Raw genomic sequence first — 17,997 nt, 5'->3', positions numbered from 1 at the left:
CTTCCCTATACAGGGCTGCCTTCAGATGTCTTCTAAAGGTTGCATAGTTACTTATCTCCTTGGCTCAGGGGTCGCATAGCTCCACACCCTCCAGCGTTCCTCCAATCAAAAAACGGACGTCCTAAGGAAAAGCAGGACATTCCAGGATCAGATCAGAAACCAGGACGGACTGTCCCTAGAGAAGACGGTCACTTGGAGGGTCTGTGATTTCTGCTTGAGTCCAAGGCTGCAGCTATGGGAGAAGCAAGACCTTCAGGGGCGTTAATGCTGGGAACCCCTGCATTATAGGCTGAGGTTGAATACATGTGTAAATAAAGCATATATCCTAAAGACACCACTGTCTCTGCTGCCCCTAATTCCAAGGAAATGTAACCCTAGGTAAGTGCCTGGAACCCCTGGAATCTCAAGCAGCTTGTAGGTTGGAGTAGTGCACAGCAGCATTGAATAAAATGAATCTAGCGTTGTTGATGAGAGAGAGAGAGAGAGAGAGACAAACAAACTTAAGAAGAAACTGCTGGAACAGGCCCATGGCCCATCTAGTCTAGCCTCCTGTACTCACAGTGTCCAACTCAGTGTTACCTGTGAATAACAAAATCAACCCATACTGATCATGGGATTAGTCCCATGGAACTCACTATGTCCTATTTCTGTTCAGACATGCATAGATTGTGCCACATTTCTCCACAACCTCTCCTACCACAACTTAAACCTTATTTATTGTTAAACCCAAAGACGCTGTGGAGACAGATGTTCAATACAGTATTTAGTCAACTGATCAGTAAAATGAAACAATTTTTAAAAAATCAAACACCAGTTTGGATCGACTGAAAGAGTGTCCTGCATGAATTAGCTAGCCAGCAGGATTTTTGTTTTTGAGTGTTTTTGCCCTGCCGTTTCGACGCGTCTGCTCCAGGGGTGAGGAGAAAGATGTGACTTTCCAGGTATAAAGATATACTCTACTGGACTACAGCTCCCATCATCCCTGATCGTTGGCCATGCTGGCTGGGGCTGATGGGAGCTGGCGTCCAAAAACATCTGGAGGGCCGCCGATGCCCCTGTCTCTGGTCTACTCAGAAGGAAAGCCAGTTGTGGAATTCTTTGGCGAGCGTGTACACAAAACTGCAGCCTGCCTTAGACAACTGTAAAGCATTGTGTAAGGGGAGGGGGCGGGTCTTGATGATGTGCGGGGCGGAGAAGAAGCGAGGCCGCCCACTCGAATCAAACACGGCAGCTGGAGCGCCGCGGACCCCAGATACCTTCTGTTGAAACGGGTAGCCGCCTCGTTTGGGAAGCTGGCTGCGTCGGTGGGAGTCATGGAGGACGCGGAGAAAGGCGCTCGCGGCAAGCGGGAGACCGTCAAGATCGGAGGTGAGACGAGCGGAGGCTTGCAAAGTTGGGGCAGCCCCATCCTTCTTCCTTTCTTTCTTGGTCGAGGCTGGTGGTACGAGCAGAGCTGGGGGAAGGAAAGGCAGCCAGCCTGGTTCTACTCAGAGTAGTCAGACCGACTGAAATGAACAAACACGACGAACTTGGGTCCATTAATATAACTGGGTTTATACTAAGTAAAACCTGGTTGGCTACACACCTGTTGCTTTCGAGCATGCACAGAGTGTGCCTGTTTCAGCTTCCGATAATCGCACCCTAAAATGAGTACTTTAAAAAATCTGGAGGTTTTAAGATAGGGGCGAAAGGGGCGTGCATGAGCGTGCGATTTCCGTTTAGGGGAGGCTCGGTCTAAGCTACGGCGTCTGACGGTCGAAGTCTTGCTTTCTGTGGTGAAACACAGGAAACGCTGAGAGCCTCAGATAATGTACAAATGTAATCTGCTTTCCTCTGGAGGGAGTTTATTTGGGTGGGTGTGGATGAGAGCAGTGGCGTAGCGTGGGTTGTCAGCACCCGGGGCAAGGCAAGTAATTTGCGCCCCCTAACCCTGGATTTGCGCCCCCTAACCCTATCCCTAACCCTAACCCCCAGATGTTGCGCCCGGTGCGGCCGGCCCCCCCTGCACCCCCCCACGCTACGCCACTGGATGAGAGCACGCCTGCGGTGAAGGTACTCCTTGGTCTCCCATTGCAGGAGGGTTCAGGGTCTTTTGCAGGAGTTTGAATCTTCAGAATGACCCTGGGGTGTGCTACTTGCTTGAAAATGGATAAGCCCTGTAGCAGGAGTTGAGGTTCATGGATTTGTTGGGGTGCGAAGCCTGGAATTTCACTCTCCCCCAGGCCTGATTTTTTAAGTTTCTGGAAGGGATTTTGTGTGGAGGGGGCTACTATCTTATGGACTAGAATCTTGATTTCAGCTCAGTAATGCTCAGATGGTGGTCAAACTTTCATATGATAAACATATTCAGCAGCCCGTAATCTGTCTTCGCTTTGCGAAATCTCCCTTGGCTCCTTTTACAACTGAAATTTGTATTGACTCTTTACAGAAGCAAAGCTCAAAGCTATGTATACTTAAGATGAAATTAATCCCCTGGGGAAATTCTAGAACCAATGCCAATCTTTACATACATCCAGGGACTCATTTGTTTACTCTACTAGAATGTTGCTGTTACCTTCTATCTTGGTGACTGGCTACCGGATGGGTTAAAAAGCAAAACAGTTATTAACTTTTTTTTCCAGGAACTTTATTTTAATAAACAAGGTGAAAGATGGATTGATAATGTGCCTTGGGTACAATTAAATTTCAGTTTGGGGAGCCTTCCTCTGACAATGGTACTATAACAGCTGTTGATAGAATTTATCTCAATGAATTCATTCAGTCCTCTTTTAAAGCCACCCAAGCAGATGGACATCACTGCCTCATGTGGGAATGAGTTCCATAGTTTAACTATGTACTGCCTGAATAATAGCTTTATTTTATATGTCCTGAATCTTTCATCACTGTGCTTCTCATTGGGTGTCCACAAGTTATAGAGTTACGACAGACATTTCTCTCCACGTCTCACATAATTTTATAAACTTATATTGTGTCACTTCTTACACGCTTTTTCTCTAAACTAAAAAGTCCCAAGTGCTGCAATCTTTCCTCATAGGAGAAGTTTCTCCAGCCCCTTGATAATTTCATTGCCCTTTTCTGAACCTTTTCCAAACAAAACCTGTCAATACATGAGCTTGTCAGCTAATTCAAAATCTAAGCTGAGGGGATTTTTGCAAACTGTGAATAGTAAATATCACTTATGGTGAAGTGAAACTGTTAGCTACTCAGATGTTTTCAGTACTGGAGATCACTGTAGTTATTACAGCTGTCACAAACCAGTTACTCCCACTGTATTGATGCTCACATTAATTATTTGTGTAATACCATGGTTTATCATCTGAGCCAAGAAGGAGATTCACTTAGAGGTAATTCCTTTAAATTTATGTGAACCTGAAATATTCTTTTAATAGTAAGTTCATATGCAGCATAAAGGATCTGGAGCCTGATAGCCTTTCAGCAGTATCCAGCCCTTTGCAAGATCAATGGCTTTTGATCCAAGTTCCTGGTCACAACCATAGCTTTTGACAATCTTAAGAAGAAAAACTTGATGAGAGACACTAAGCATTTCTTGTAAATGCAGATCATGTGCTAGGAACAATTGTGAAGTAGCAAGATTTCATGTTGTTCTCTGCCTGCAGTTATGTGGTTCGAGAACCACACATCTATGTATATTTTGCACACATGTAAAAAATAAAAAACTGTCACATTTCAAGTACTTGGCTCCAAATATTACCAGTTATAATCAGGATGTCCAGTTATTGAGAGTTAAGTTGCAGTCTCCAGTTCTTCTAGTATGAACAGGTCACATGGGGTTGGGAAAACTTTGGGTACAAGATTTACCAGATACAAAGAAAACAAAAGCATTCTTACAGGTAGAGATACATGTTCTCACTAAGCATCAAGCTTCTAGGACATGGGAAGGCAAACCAAGGCCCGGGGGCTGGATCCAGCCCAATCAACTAAATCTGGCCCATGGATGGTCCAGGAATCGGTGTGTTTTTACATGAGTAGAATGTGTGCTTTTATTTAAAATGCATCTCTGGGTTACTTGTGGGGCATAGGAATTCGTTCATCCCCCCCAAAAAAATATATATATAGTCCGGCCCCCCATAAGGTCTGAGGCACAGTGGACTGGCCCTCGGCTGAATAAAATTGCTGACCCCTGTTCTAGAAGGTGAATCTATTAAAAATGAGTTTATACCCATCACATTAACAATCTTATATGAAAGTCTCAAGGGCAATGGCAATGCTCTAGAGAACATCCAAGAACAATCCAACTAGTTTGCTTTGGACGTTTTGCTCAAAGGCAACATCTTGGGATTCAAGTCTCATTGGTACTCTTTGGGTGTCCCAATAGGGAGGGGGTAGGTTGAGGGGGAGGGGAAGCAGCCTCATTTGCCCCAGCCTAATCCTCAGTCAATATTAGGGGGCTAAGGTTGATTCTGCTAAGTATAAAAGGCTACACCTGCTAGAATTTTGATGCTTACAGTCATAGGACCCCCAGCCACCAGATTTTTAAGCCACTGAGCTCAGTGCTGAATGGCAGCAGTATTTCAGGCAGGATTCCCTCCCAACCCTACCAGGAGATGCAGAACCTGGGAACTTTTGCATATAATGCTGGTGCTCTAGGGCTGATGAGCTACGGCCCTTTCCCAAACACCAGCAAGTGGAATGGGTCAAGGCCAGGGTGACCACCTGCAGGCTTTGGCTGCAGGCACTCATGGGCCACCCTAAGCAATGCTTGCCTCCCTCTATGCCAGGGGTCAGCAAACCTTTTCAGCAGGGGGCCGGTCCACTGTCCTGCAGACCTTGGGGGGGCAGACTATATTTTTTTGGGGGGGGGAATATGAACAATTTTCGCCTGCCTGCAAAGAGGCCTGAAGACGCTTTGCTGTACCTGTCCCAGTTGTTGACCCAATAATTGCAGTTGGGCTTCTCAAGCCAGCCAGGCGCCGTGGAGGGGTAGGAGGCTGTGTTGGCTGGTGAAGACAGAAGCAGCAGCCCTGGCGGCTGAGCCGCTGGCAGAGGTAGGGGAATCAGGGCGTCGATGGAGCTTTTACTCACCACCTGCTGGTGCTGCTGCTTCCTGAGGGGAACCATGAAGAAGAAGACAGAGCTGACCGCCAACCCACAAGTGGCCACTGCAACAACCCACCTGAATGCCATGGGAGGAATGAAGGAGGGAGGGAGGCAGGCAGGCAGGTAGGCAGCAACAAAGGAAGCGTGCGAGGAAGTGGTGTGGAAAAGCAGGGCGGAGAAGGAAGGAAGGAAGGAAGGAAGGAAGGAAGGAAGGAAGGAAGGGTAGACTGAGGGAGAGGGAGGAGGAACAGGAGGAAAGCGCAGCAGCTGCCAGCATCATACGCCCCCTTCACAGCACCACCCTGCTGAGGCCGGCAAGCCGACTCTCGCTGTCGATGGCACCCGGCGTGGGACAAGATTGCTCCATCTCTGAGGAGAAAAGCGGCGCTGTGTGAGGGAGGGAGGGGGAGGGAAAGAACGTGCACACTGGCGATCCACACACTGGCGATCCACGCGGCGATTCCTGGACAGGATCTAGAAGGCAATTGGCCCTGATCCGGCCTGTGGGCCTTAGTTTGCCGACCCATGCCCTAAGCCAGGCATCTGCAACCTGCGGCCCTCCAGATGTTTTGGCCTACAACTCCCATGATCCCTAGCTAACAGGACCAGTGGTCAGGGATGATGGGAATTGTAGTCCAAAACATCTGGAGGTCCGAAGGTTGGGGATGCCTGCCCTAAGCCATACTGCCCATCTGTTTCTGGCTGTGTTTGGGGGAAGGGGAAGCCCCAATATTTATGGGTGCTGCTGGTGCCTGTTTTCCCAGAATGCTGTCTTCAGCATGAGCAGAGAATGCAAACAGAAGAGAAGTGGAGAAGGAGACAGAGTCTGATAATATCATTTCTCCTACTTCGCAATGTTGCAAAAATGGTATCTTGCAGTTTGTTGCTGCCTCTTGCAAAAGTCCAGTGGAAAGGAAAGACTCCCTCAATGCAATCTGAGTTCATTTTCACATTCCTGGCATTGGAATTTTGCAATCCAGCCTGCAGATGTGAAAACACATCTTCTCCTTTGTTTTATGATTTCCTTTGTAAAGAAAAAGAGAAGTGTGAGCTAGTGCCTGGTAAGGGTTGCTAGGAAGTCAACAGGTGCAACCAATTTGTTCTGGTTTTCTTCCTGTCCACCTCCTCTTTTGCAAAGATTCTGTGGACACTTAATCATTGCACATGTGCAATACTTAAAACATAACTAAACTGGAAAGTGTATTGGGCCCATCTGCCCAGTATTATGTCAGTGTTATGCCACTTTAAACAATCATGGCTTCCCCCAAAGAATTCTGGGAGCTGTAGTTTGTTAAGAGTTCTAAGGAGACCTCTGTTCCCCCTAAGAGAGCTACAGTTATCAGAGTAGTTTAACAACCATTCCCTCTTTGCAGGGAATTCTTGAAATTATAGCTCTGTGAGGGGGAATGGGGGTGTCCTAAGAAATCTTGGGGGGGGGCACTTGGTAGAATATACTTTCTGTATTCCGTTTTTTGACACCTTGACTTAAAAGACAGAAAGTGGTGAAGATGTATGTTGTCATGGACTGAGTAATCATACTTTCTTTCTTTATATAACCAGCAGATGAGTTGTTGTGACGTGGGGTTTGTGATTTCAGCTCTCTTGACATAATATGCTGGAGACAGTTCTCTAGTAACACTTCTTTATTAAAGCAACAAGACTAAAACCTGAGGAGGGGAGAGCTACATTTATAGGGACAGGGAACTAGCTAGAAGGGATACATTTTGGAGGGAACAATATCAGGCAATCACAGTCCTGCCTTTTGGAGGAAACCAATAAGACAGAGGATCCAAATACAGCAGCTTAAATGAACCAATAGTAGCTGTACCCTCTGAAACCAAAAGGCAGTTACTTTACCCTAATGCAAATACAGACAATAATAATACAGATATAAAATCCTTTGACTCAATACACAACACCCCTCCCCACCTAGTGAGCACAGCAGACGTAATCTCTCAGGTACTGTGGGGTCCTACAACTTCTACTTGATCTCCTGACAACAGGTGTTGCTGGTTCTGGATTGGGTGTCACCTGTGGTAGGGGGGCTGCTATAGGGGTTTCGTCAGGAACAGATGGAGTCCCAGACATCTCAGGGTCCCCTACCTGTACCTCGTCATCCTGAGGACTAGCAGACCCTGGTTCATTTGCTGAAGCCCCTGGTGATTGCACCTCTGGGCCATTTTCACTCTGGTCTTGCAACTCTGCGTCGTTAGCCAGGGATGAATTATCAGACTCCTCCCTGCTGAGCGCCCGGCGCCTCAGCTGATCTATTTGTCTCTTCCAAACTTGCCCATTTTCCAAGGTCACATAATAGGACACAGGTCCACTAGTCTGGGTGACCACACCAGCCAGCCACCGCGAACCTCGTGAATAGTTCCTCACCCAGACCAGATCTTCAGGGGCGAAATACCTTGTTGTGTCAGTCTCAGCCTGGGGGTTTGCTCTTGAATTACGGTTTGGCATTTTATCTGGGTGGACATAATCCAGCACCGTTACCAATCTTCTACCCAAGAGCAGCTCAGCTGGCGACTTGCCCGTCGCAGTACACGGTGTCGCATGCTGCAAAAATAACATTCGCGCGATGCGAGCTGACCAGTTACCCTCCATTAAGCGCGCAATGGATTCTTTGGCTGTTCTTACCATGCACTCCGCCTGCCCATTGGAGGACGGGTGAAAGGGCGTGGATGTGACCCCTCTTATGAAGTTATCAGCCAAGCATGCCCTGAATTCTTGGGATACAAAAGCTGCCCCATTATCTGATACAATGGTCTCAGGTAACCCATGGGTTACAAACAGCTGCCTCAACACCTTGATTACGGCAGCTGATGCCATGCTAGAGACCATCGCCACTTCTAACCATTTGGAATATGCATCAACGATAACCAAAAAGACCTTCCCCTGGAATGGCCCAGCAAAATCTAAGTGCAGCCGGCTCCAGGGAGCTCTGGACTGCTCCCACCAGTGAACTGGTGCTCTGGCCACTTCTGGCCGCACCTCTTGGCATGCCTTGCATGTTCGTACCCATTGTTCTATGTTCTGGTCCATTCCAGGCCACCACACATAACATCGGGCTAGCGACTTCATCCTGACCATTCCCGGGTGTCCCATGTGAAGCGTCTCAAGAACCCTGTTTCTCAGTGGTGCTGGGATGATCACCCTATCTCCCCACAGGAGACAACCCTTATGCATGGATAACTCATGCTGCCTTGTCGCATAAGGCCTGAATTTGTCTTCATGCGGACCACCTGGCCACCCCCTCCCCACCCAAGTGAGCACACGGGAGAGAACAGCATCTTTCCTCGTTTTCTCAGCAATATCAGTAGCCGTTACAGGAGCCCCCGGAAGTGTTTCCAGCATCATTATGTGCTCCGCAACCCCACCTCCTTGAACTTGAGCAACACGGCACGGACACGCGCAACCAGTTCCTGTGGGTCTTTTCCAGCAATCAAAACGTCATTAAAAAATGGCAAGACCCCCGGCAGACCTCTTAACAGGTATTCCATGAGCCCTTGAAAAATCCCTGGGGCCACACAAACTCCAAATTGTAATCTGTTAACTCTGAACGCTCCTTTATGTGTGACAATAGTCTGTGCTTCCGCTGATTGTGGGGTTACTGGCAGCTGTTGGTAAGCTTGCGCCAGGTCAATTTTGGCGAACACCTTGCCCCCAGCCAGTTTAGCCAACAGATGTGATACGACTGGAATGGGGTATGAGTTTCCCCTGAGTGCCTTATTGATAGTACATTTGTAATCAGCACAGATCCTGACTTCCCCATTTGCTTTAAGGGGCGTGACGATTGGAGTCTCCCACTTAGCGGAGTCCACGGGTGAGAGAACTCCCTGCTTGACCAATTTATCCAGCTCTGCTTCGATCTTGGGTTGCAGTGCAAATGGCACTCGCCTTGGTTTGAGTCGGCTTGGGGCCACCCCAGGGTCCAATTCGAAGTCAACTGGGGGCCCTTTATAACAACCCAGTTTTCCATTAAAGAGACCAGCAAATTCTTTGCATAATGCCTCGCTCATCTCAGGGCAGGTTTGGATTGAATTAAGCCCTGATATACTCAGTCCCAGGGCGGGGAACCAGTCAGTGCCCAGGAGACTGGGGCTACTGCCCTTCGCAATCACCAGTTTGAGTACCGCCTGTTTGTCCCGGAACTGTACTCTCACGGCACACATTCCCATGACATGGATGCGGCCCGCTGAGTATGACTGCAAAGTTGCCGGGAAGGGCTCCAGAGGGGGCAACTTACCCCTGGGAAAGAATGTCCTCGCGGTCTGGTCCGACACGATAGTGAATCCAGATCCGGAGTCCACCTCCATGTCGCACAGCTGACTCTCAATCTTCACCTTGACGTGTGCCTTGCCTTGCGTTGGAAACTGCACGACCCTCCCGTTGATCTCCGTTACGTAGTGGCAGTCCTTTAGAACATGGTTTGCTGTGGGCGATCTGCGATGCTCGAGTCTAGGTGCTCCTGTCGCTCCCAACGCCGCCGATCTACAGACCCTGGCGATGTGACCTGTCTTTCCGCACGTCCGGCACATAGCATCCCGGAAACGACAACTCTTCCGCTCATGGTTTCCGCCACAACCAGGGCACCTGCCTCGGTGATCTTTGTGCACTGTGCAGGCCTGACGCACTGACTCGACCCCACGGACTGGGCTCTGGCTCGGAGTAGCCTCTAGCTCGTCCATGGCATGCGCAACTTCTATCTGTGGCTTAGGGGCCCTGCGACTGGCATCAAGCTCCTCTCTTTCATAATTTTCCGTGGCGGTGGCCTCCTTCAAGGCTGAAGCAAGGGTAACCTCTTCTTTGGCCACGATGCGTCTTCTGGCTTTCTTGCTGCTCAGACCACCGATAAACCGATCCAGGAGAGTCTCTTCCAGATCTTGGAAGTCGCAGTGCTGAGCGAGCTTCCGCAGTTCAACTAGAAATGCAGATACAGACTCCCCAGCACGCTGCTGCCTATTATGAAACTCCATCCGCCGGGCCATCTTGGTCTCAGTAGGCGCTAAATAGCTTGTTAGGCAGGCAAGAATATCTTTGAGAGATGTCTCACTTAGCTTCGCTGGGGCAAGCAATGCCTTGGCCAGCTTGAAGATCTCAGGCCCACAGTAGCTCAGGAATGTGGCCCTTCTTTTGCTGGTATCGGTGATCCCTTGAGCCACTGCGAAGAACTCGAAGCGTTCGATGTAGTCTTCCCACGTGTGGGGCTCTGATGGCTGGAAGGGCTCCAATACCCTTGGACTCTCCATTGTCCTGTGGGCAGGGTCGTCTTCTCAGCTGGCCAGTGAGTCTTGTTCTTGGCTACAATCCGGACTCTGAGGCAGGGCTGCATTTAACCGCTCCTCAGCATTCCGGATCCCACCTTCATCGCCAGTTGTTGTGACGTGGGGTTTGTGATTTCAGCTCTCTTGACATAATATGCTGGAGACAGTTCTTTAGTAACACTTCTTTATTAAAGCAACAAGACTGGGACCTGAGGAGGGGAGAGCTACATTTATAGGGACAGGGAACTAGCTAGAAAGGATACATTTTGGAGGGAACAATATCAGGCAATCACAGTCCTGCCTTTTGGAGGAAACCAGTAAGACAGAGGATCCAAATACAGCAGCTTAAATGAACCAATAGTAGCTGTACCCTCTGAAACCAAAAGGCAGTTACTTTACCCTAATGCAAATACAGACAATAATAATACAGATATAAAATCCTTTGACTCAATACACAACAGAAAACCAGAAATGTTTCTTTTGTATCTTTGGCTTTTGTATCTTTTATTTCTTCTGGTTTTACTTATTCAAGTTGTATATTCTGTAGTTGTAATTTTACTGTTTTACGGGAAAATCTTAATAAAAGATCTTAAACAAAAATCAGGGAGAGAGATCGAAATCTAGGCAAGCAACAGGCATTCTTGTAGTTCATAGATGCACACCAGCTTGGCAAAAGCACTTGGGGAAACTGAAAAGCAGGATCAGGGAGGGTTGTGGGAGAGCGGGTGTAGCATGGGAAGAGATCAGTGATCCCTGGTGGGCTGCAGTTGCCCCTGGAATCTCATTTGAACCTTGCCCTTTATCCATTTGGGTTTACTTAGCAATAATAATAATAATAATAATAATAATAATAATAATAATAAATGTGTGGTATGTTTACATATATATAATACATATATATAATTTTACATGTATATAATGCCCACCAAACACAGTTTGCCAGAAGAAATTGAAGTGAAATGTTTGATAGGGTGTCTATGTATGGATTCAGTAGAAGGCTATTATTGTTTACATACCCACCAAACTTACATTTTTGCATCATTGTTTGTGGCTCATACTCAATCATGGTTCAGAGTTGGGGAACCTTTGACCCTTCAGCTCCAACCAGCATGCCCAGGTGTCAAGGATGATGATGATAATAATAATAATTTTTATTTATACCCCACCCTTCTTGGCCAGAGCCGGGCTCAGGGTGGCAAACACCAGTAAAATTACAGTAAAAACATAATAGGGGGAAAACAAAACAATTTAAAATACGGATTAAAATGCAATTTAAAATGCAGCCTCATTTTAAAAGTAGCCCATAGATCAAAACCATAAGGGGAGGGAAACATAAGGGTCAGACCGAGTCCAAAACAAGGGCCAGGCGGAACAGCTCTGTCTTGCAGGCCCTGCGGAAAGATGTCAAGTCCCATAGGGCCCTAGTCTCTTGTGACAGAGCATTCCACCAAGTCGGGGCCAGTAATGAAAAGGCCGTGGCCCTAGTTGAGACCAATCTAACCACCTTGCGACCTGGGACCTCCAAAATGATGTCATTTGTGGACCTTAAGGTCCTCCGCGGGGCATACCAGGAGAGGCGGTCCCGTAGGTATGTGGGTCCTAGGCCAGTGGGAGCTATAGTCCAGCAACATCTGGAAGACCAGGGGTGTATTGAGCCCTGCAGCACCACTGAGCTTGGATTGGCAGGCTTGGATTGAGGAGGAGGAAGAAATGAGGATGGGGGCTGAATGGTGGGGGGGTCTGGTTTGATCTGCCCCGACCAGACTCTTTGAAAGGGGAGCGGAACTGCTGTGCCTCCCCGCCTCTTCCTGTGGAGGAGAGAGACTCAGTGAAGGCTGGGGAGGCTTTGATAACCAAGGTGTGACAAAAGCGTGCAGTCTCGTTATCTAGAACGAGAAGCCGCCCTTGTTGTGGGAACAGACAACCCCACCCCAAAAGCACATGCACTTGTAGTCCCATAATTCTTACAAAGTGAGAGAATCTCGAGAATAAGACTGCCCTGTCTTGTCTTTAAGAGCTTGGTGGGCAGGCCACGTACTGGGAACTTATTGCAGGGACACCTGCAGTTCTGAATTTCTTGCCCTTGCTCCTGAACCCGTGACTCCTGAACCCTGAGCTTGCACTTTTACTTTCCTTACTTTTACTTTCAAGTAAGAGCCTCCACTTGTGTCTTTTTGGGGTGGGAGGCTGGACAAAAAGGGTTCCCTACACCTGGCTTAGGTATTCATGTGGAATAGGTTAACCATGGTTAAAGGGAAACAACCCCTGGTGAAGCATTTGGTCGACAGAAGCCTTGGGAATAAGATCAAATAAATATTCTTCCTCATCTCCACAGAACTCCCAGAGAAAATACGGGAGAAAATTACTTTTCTGTGCAATGCCGGATCAAATGCTTGATCTAGTTGAGCTGCTGTTGCAGTAGAAGACAAATACGCCTTACTGCATACTTGATTCCCTTTTCCTGTAACTGAATCCAAGGCCAGGAAAAATCTTCGTGTGAACTCTGTGTCACATTCCTGAATATGATCTCATGTTCCTTTTTTAGATGCAGCATTTCATTTTTTGGGCAGTCGCCAAAATTCTCTGGGAGGGGCGATTATGATGGTGATAGACTCCATCTGCACTATCACACCCCTTTAAACAGCCGTGTTTCCCCCCCAGATAATCCTGTAGTTTGTTCTGGGTGCTGGGAGTTGCTAGAAGGCTCCTTCATTTACAGGGCTACAATTCCCAGAGTTCCTTTGGGGAGAGGGATTAACATATGCAGGGATGACTGGAACTATCAATTTTGCTTCTCACTGTTTCTCAAGGTTCGAACTTTAAATTCATTTCTCTACATTTTTGCAATAAATTGCATGTTTTTAAAAAGAAAAATCCTCATGAAAATTTGCCAGCATTTTTGTGCAAATGTGTCATAAGAAACCCATTTTTGTGTGTGTGCAGTTTTGACTAAGGTACACTTTTTTTTTTTTTTTTGCAAGCAGTTTCCCCTTTTTTTTGCAAGCAGGTTTTTGTTTTGTTTTTGCAGGCAGGTTTCATTTTCATGAATGTGTGCCCTGATGCACTTTTTATGAACAGTGGTTAGAAAATTGCATTGCAAAAATTGAATGTGTGAATTTCTGGCTAGACTGCATTTACCTCTGTTTGGGCCGTGGCACAGAGCAAGTGTGAGCTGTAGCCAAACTTGACTTCCTGCATCCTATAAAGATGCCATGTCTGTCTGAGCAATAAGGGAGATCACTGGTCATGCTCCTTGTACAAATTCCCTTATTCTTTACCACTCCTGACTTGGCAAGGGCTACGACTGCCAATGGAGAACAATGCACCTTGAATTGATTCATCTGGTATCAGGCAGGAAAAGGGCTTTCTCTGTGGTGGCACCTACAGTGTGGCATTATGGAACAGTTTCTTCTTAGAGATTCACCTTCAGTGATGTGTCCCTGTCAGTAGTCAGATACATTCTTGTTCTAGATGCAATGATCAGTTTTGTTACTGATTGGCTGCTTATGATGTGTCTGGGACGTGGGTGGCACTGTGGGTTAAACCACAGAGCCTAGGACTTGCCTATCAGAAGGTTGGCGGTTTGAATCCCCGTGATGGGGTGAGCTCCCGTTGCTCGGTCCCTGCTCCTGCCAACCTAGCTGTTCGAAAGCACATCAGAGTGCAAGTAGATAAATAGGTACTGCTCCAGCAGGAAGGTAAACTGTATTTCCGTGCGCTGCTCAGGTTTGCCAGAAGTGGCTTAGTCATGGTGGCCACATGACCCAGAAGCTGTACGCCGGCTCCCTCGGCCAATAAAGCGAGATGAGCGCCGCAACCCCAGAGTCGGCCATGACTGGACCTAATGGTCAGGGGTCCCTTTACCTTTTAATATCATAAAGCAGAGAGTTCCAAAATACAGGTAATGCCACAGATGACTCCTTACAAACGCAGTATGGACATTGAGTAGCACGTCAAAATGCAAGTAGATAAATAGGTACCGCTCCAGTGGGAAGGTAAACGGCATTTCTGTGTGCTGCTCTGGTTCGCCAGAAGTGGCTTAGTCATGCTGGCCACATGACCCGGAAGCTGGACGCTGGCTCCCTCGGCCAGTAAAGCAAGATGAGCGCCGCAACCCCAGAGTCGGCCATGACTGGACCTAATGGTCAGGGGTCCCTTTACCTTTTACCTTATGATGTGTCTATTCAAAGTTTTATTGCTTGACAGTTTGTGCATCACTTTTGATACATTTTGTTAAATGTGGTAAGAAATCTTTAAAGAAAATAAAACTTTGAAGGGATGCAACTCATGTATTTGTTCCAGAAGTGCAAATTAAGTTAAAATGCAAACATAACTGAATTTCTCCCTCTTCCCTACACAGAAGCAATAGAAGCCCATTTAATGCATGTGCACTTTTTTCCTCCTTTTTCTTCCAGAGGGCTCTGAAGGAAGCATTGGAGTCTGCGGTTGGATCCTGGTTATGGTCTCATTCTTTTTGGTTACCATCACTTTCCCATTATCCATCTGGATGTGCATAAAGGTAAAAAATGGTTGGTTGGAAAGCAGTTGTGACCTAGGATTCCTTCCCCACTCTAAACGGAGCAGTGACTGTACGTTGTAGCTGACCTTAGCGCTGGAAGCGACCCAAAGGGTCATGTCTGGTCCCTGCAATGCAGGAATCACAGCTAAAGAATCCCTGACAGATGGCCATTCAAACTTTTGTTTAAAAAGCTCCAATGAAGGCAGATTTCACTACCTTCTGGGGGAGTCCACTCCTTAAATGGCTATTCTTGCAGAAGAGAACTTCAGAGGGAGACTGCATCATGAGGCCACCAGGTTACAATTAATCAAGAGGTTCACTAGTGAACTGAATCTGGACAAAAGTGTTTTAAAAAACCCAACAACCCACAGCATGCATTAATTGGTTTGCCAATGCCAGGCTGCCTGTGTTGTCAACAATAAAGAAATGTGTTACGTTTTTAAAGTGCCAAAAGCCTCTTTGTCAAGAAACTCCTAATCTCATGAAGCACAATTTTTATATGAAAAGGATCAGGGTAGTTCATTCCTCCTTCAGCTTGATAAGAAGAGCACAAAGTTGCAGTCTCTCTACGTAGTTGCAGAATCTTATGCCTTATTTTGCCCCCTTAAAAAAGCTTCGCTTCTTATCTGGAATGTGCTAATTATGAATGTGGCCAAAATAGCATCAAGGATAGCCTGAAAAGTGCAGAATGAAAGGGAACAAAATCACAACCCCTCCCCCACTGACTTTCCTCCCTCATTGCAGATTGTCAAGGAATATGAGCGAGCCATCATATTTCGGCTTGGACGTATCCTAAAAGGAGGAGCAAAGGGGCCAGGTGAGTATTTGCTGTCATGGTCTGCCTTGCCAAAGGCAAGGGGATTCTTTCTGTGGGATTTGGATTCTGTGGGATTTGGCTGAATTTCCATGTGGCTGGTCAGCTGCATTGGGGCTGGAGCACTGGTGGTGCCCTCCCCCAAGTCTCTGGCCCGGGGGAGGGCACCATCAGTGCTCCAGCCCCAATGCAGCTTCATGCATTTGCACCAAGACTGCTGCCTGGCGCAGTGTCGCTGAATTGACTTTGTCCCATGCACTTCAATATACCTTCCGACCTCTTCCTTGCACATGCAGAGCAGTTAATGCCCTAGAGTTGTTGTGTCCAACAATTGCACATTTATTTTCCAACAGGTCTGTTTTTCGTATTGCCCTGCACAGACAGCTTTATCAAAGTGGACATGAGGACCATATCATTTGATATACCGCCACAGGAAGTGAGTATTCCCTTTCTTTGACCTCTTTCTTCTCTTCCCCCTACTAAATACTGGATATAAATAAGCTAGTCAAGTTTCTCTCCCCACCCCACCCCATTGCTTTCTCACACCCACTGCCCCTCTTCCATGGTCTCGAATTTCAGGCAAGAGACATTCCCAGTCCTACTTGGAGGTGCCATCGGGAATTAAACACAGGATGCTCTTCATGCAAAGCAGGTGCTCTGCTGCCAGATTGCGGCACTTCCCCTTAAATATAAAGTAATATTCTAGTTCTCAAAGGGATGAATTAAATAGGAATATAGGAAACTTCTTCTGAGTTAGACCATTGGTCGGTCTAGTTCAGTATTATCAACACTCTCCAGGGTTTCCGACAGGAGACATTCAGAGAGGGAGTCTTTCCTAGCCCTAACTGGAGATGCCAGGGACTGGAGTCAGGAACTTCTGCATGCAGAGCAAGTGCTCTGACACTGAGTATTTATGTCCCTTCTGGTTCTCTGCCACCAGTTCCCTTGCTGCTGTGACTCTCAGCAATCCATCTGCAAGATGGATAGTACCTTGCACTTATAGCTAACATGTCATCTAGCTTGGTCCGGAACTCCTCCATGCAGTGAGCAGTCTCTGCCATGGCCTCTGTCAAAGCAGACCGTTTGGAATGAAGGCCAGCATGGAGGGTTTCAGTTTTGTTCCAGGCAGCCACCTGCCACTTATCCTGCAATGACTTTTTCCTCTGGCAGTAACTGTTGTGGAACTGGCTTGGAATGAATTGCTTAGGAACCTAATAATCATCATTAGGCTTAATGTGTTTGCTGCCAGGAATGTACCCTTAGTGAGCCTCCTCCCCGCCCCTCATTTCCTCCTGGCTTTTCTGTAATTCAATTCCGTTATGCCTGCGGTTTTTGCAAGCAACAGGGTTGCAGGGTATTTATTTCATTAGGTAGGGATGGGTTTCTTTTACTTCTTTCATTTCTTGCCTCTTTAATTGAAAGTTAATGATGTTGTCAAGATGCTGGAAAACCCCAGGGTACAGTTCTGCTGCAGGGCTGGGTAACCTTGGTTGCCTGGGGTCAATGCGACCTTCCAGGACTCTTGGAACTCTTCTGAAGCCATGCCCTCTTCTCTCAGGCCACACCCGTCACCTGTCTTGCTTTGCACCCTCCTTGAGTCATTTTGCGTGGTTGGAATGCATCCTTGAGCTCTGATTATGCCTCTTGGTCTTCTGGATAGAGGCTAGAGAGCTGTGTGTGTGTGTGTGTGTGTGTGTGTGTGTGTGTGTGTGTGTGTACTAGCTCCACCCACTTTTGCCTCTGGCCCCACCCACCACTGGAATGTGGCTCCTGGAATGTTGTCCGGAAGCAGATGCGGCCCTCAGGCTGGAAACGTTTCTACATTCCTGAACTAAGAGTTGATGAGTTATTAAAACGTCTTTAGGGAGGGAATGATGAGGGGGTGGGTGGAGGGGAAAAACCCTGATCAGCCTAGTAAGGACTGAGTATGCTTAGTGAGCAGAGAATGCTGACTGACTGTTGAAGGGAGGCAGGGAGGTGTAAAACTAGTTCGGGGGCGGAATAGAAAGGAGTATCGTGGAGGAGGGCATGACGGACTTACTGGAACAGGAGCACTCCATGCTGCAACATTTGGTTGCAGATCCCATTTGTATATGTCTATCCATCAGTCCTAATGCATTCCACTCAGCATTTGAGATCCTGCTTCTGCCTTTTCAGCCTACATAAGTAGGATGGACAGCCATGAGAAACATAGTCTTCTTTGGAGTGGCACTAATCCCATGGAATGCCCTCCCTAGGGAAGCTCACCTAGCCCCTTCACTGTATGCCAGTGGTGGCCAAACTCGGCCCTCCAGATTTTTTGGGACTACAATTCCCATCATCCTTGACCACTGGTTCTC

General features: G+C 47.4%; 1 protein-coding gene across 1 annotated transcript in view; it reads left to right on the top strand.

Moving 5' to 3' along the window:
* Positions 1-1,201: 1,201 nt before the first annotated feature.
* The window catches only part of LOC307207920 (stomatin-like), a 28,675-nt gene continuing 11,879 nt past the window's right edge, over positions 1,202-17,997 (top strand). The window contains exons 1-4 of the mRNA XM_079962250.1: positions 1,202-1,368; positions 14,741-14,844; positions 15,589-15,661; positions 16,012-16,094. Coding sequence (XP_079818376.1) covers positions 1,314-1,368; positions 14,741-14,844; positions 15,589-15,661; positions 16,012-16,094 — 315 coding nt within the window. The 5' untranslated portion in view covers positions 1,202-1,313. The remainder of the gene's footprint in view (positions 1,369-14,740; positions 14,845-15,588; positions 15,662-16,011; positions 16,095-17,997) is intronic.

Source organism: Podarcis cretensis, assembly GCF_951804945.1.
Source record: "Podarcis cretensis genome assembly, chromosome: Z".
In the NCBI taxonomy this organism is placed as follows: domain Eukaryota; kingdom Metazoa; phylum Chordata; class Lepidosauria; order Squamata; family Lacertidae; genus Podarcis; species Podarcis cretensis.
The sequence above is the reverse complement of the archived record's forward strand: the minus strand, read 5'-3'. Positions and strand labels throughout refer to the sequence as shown.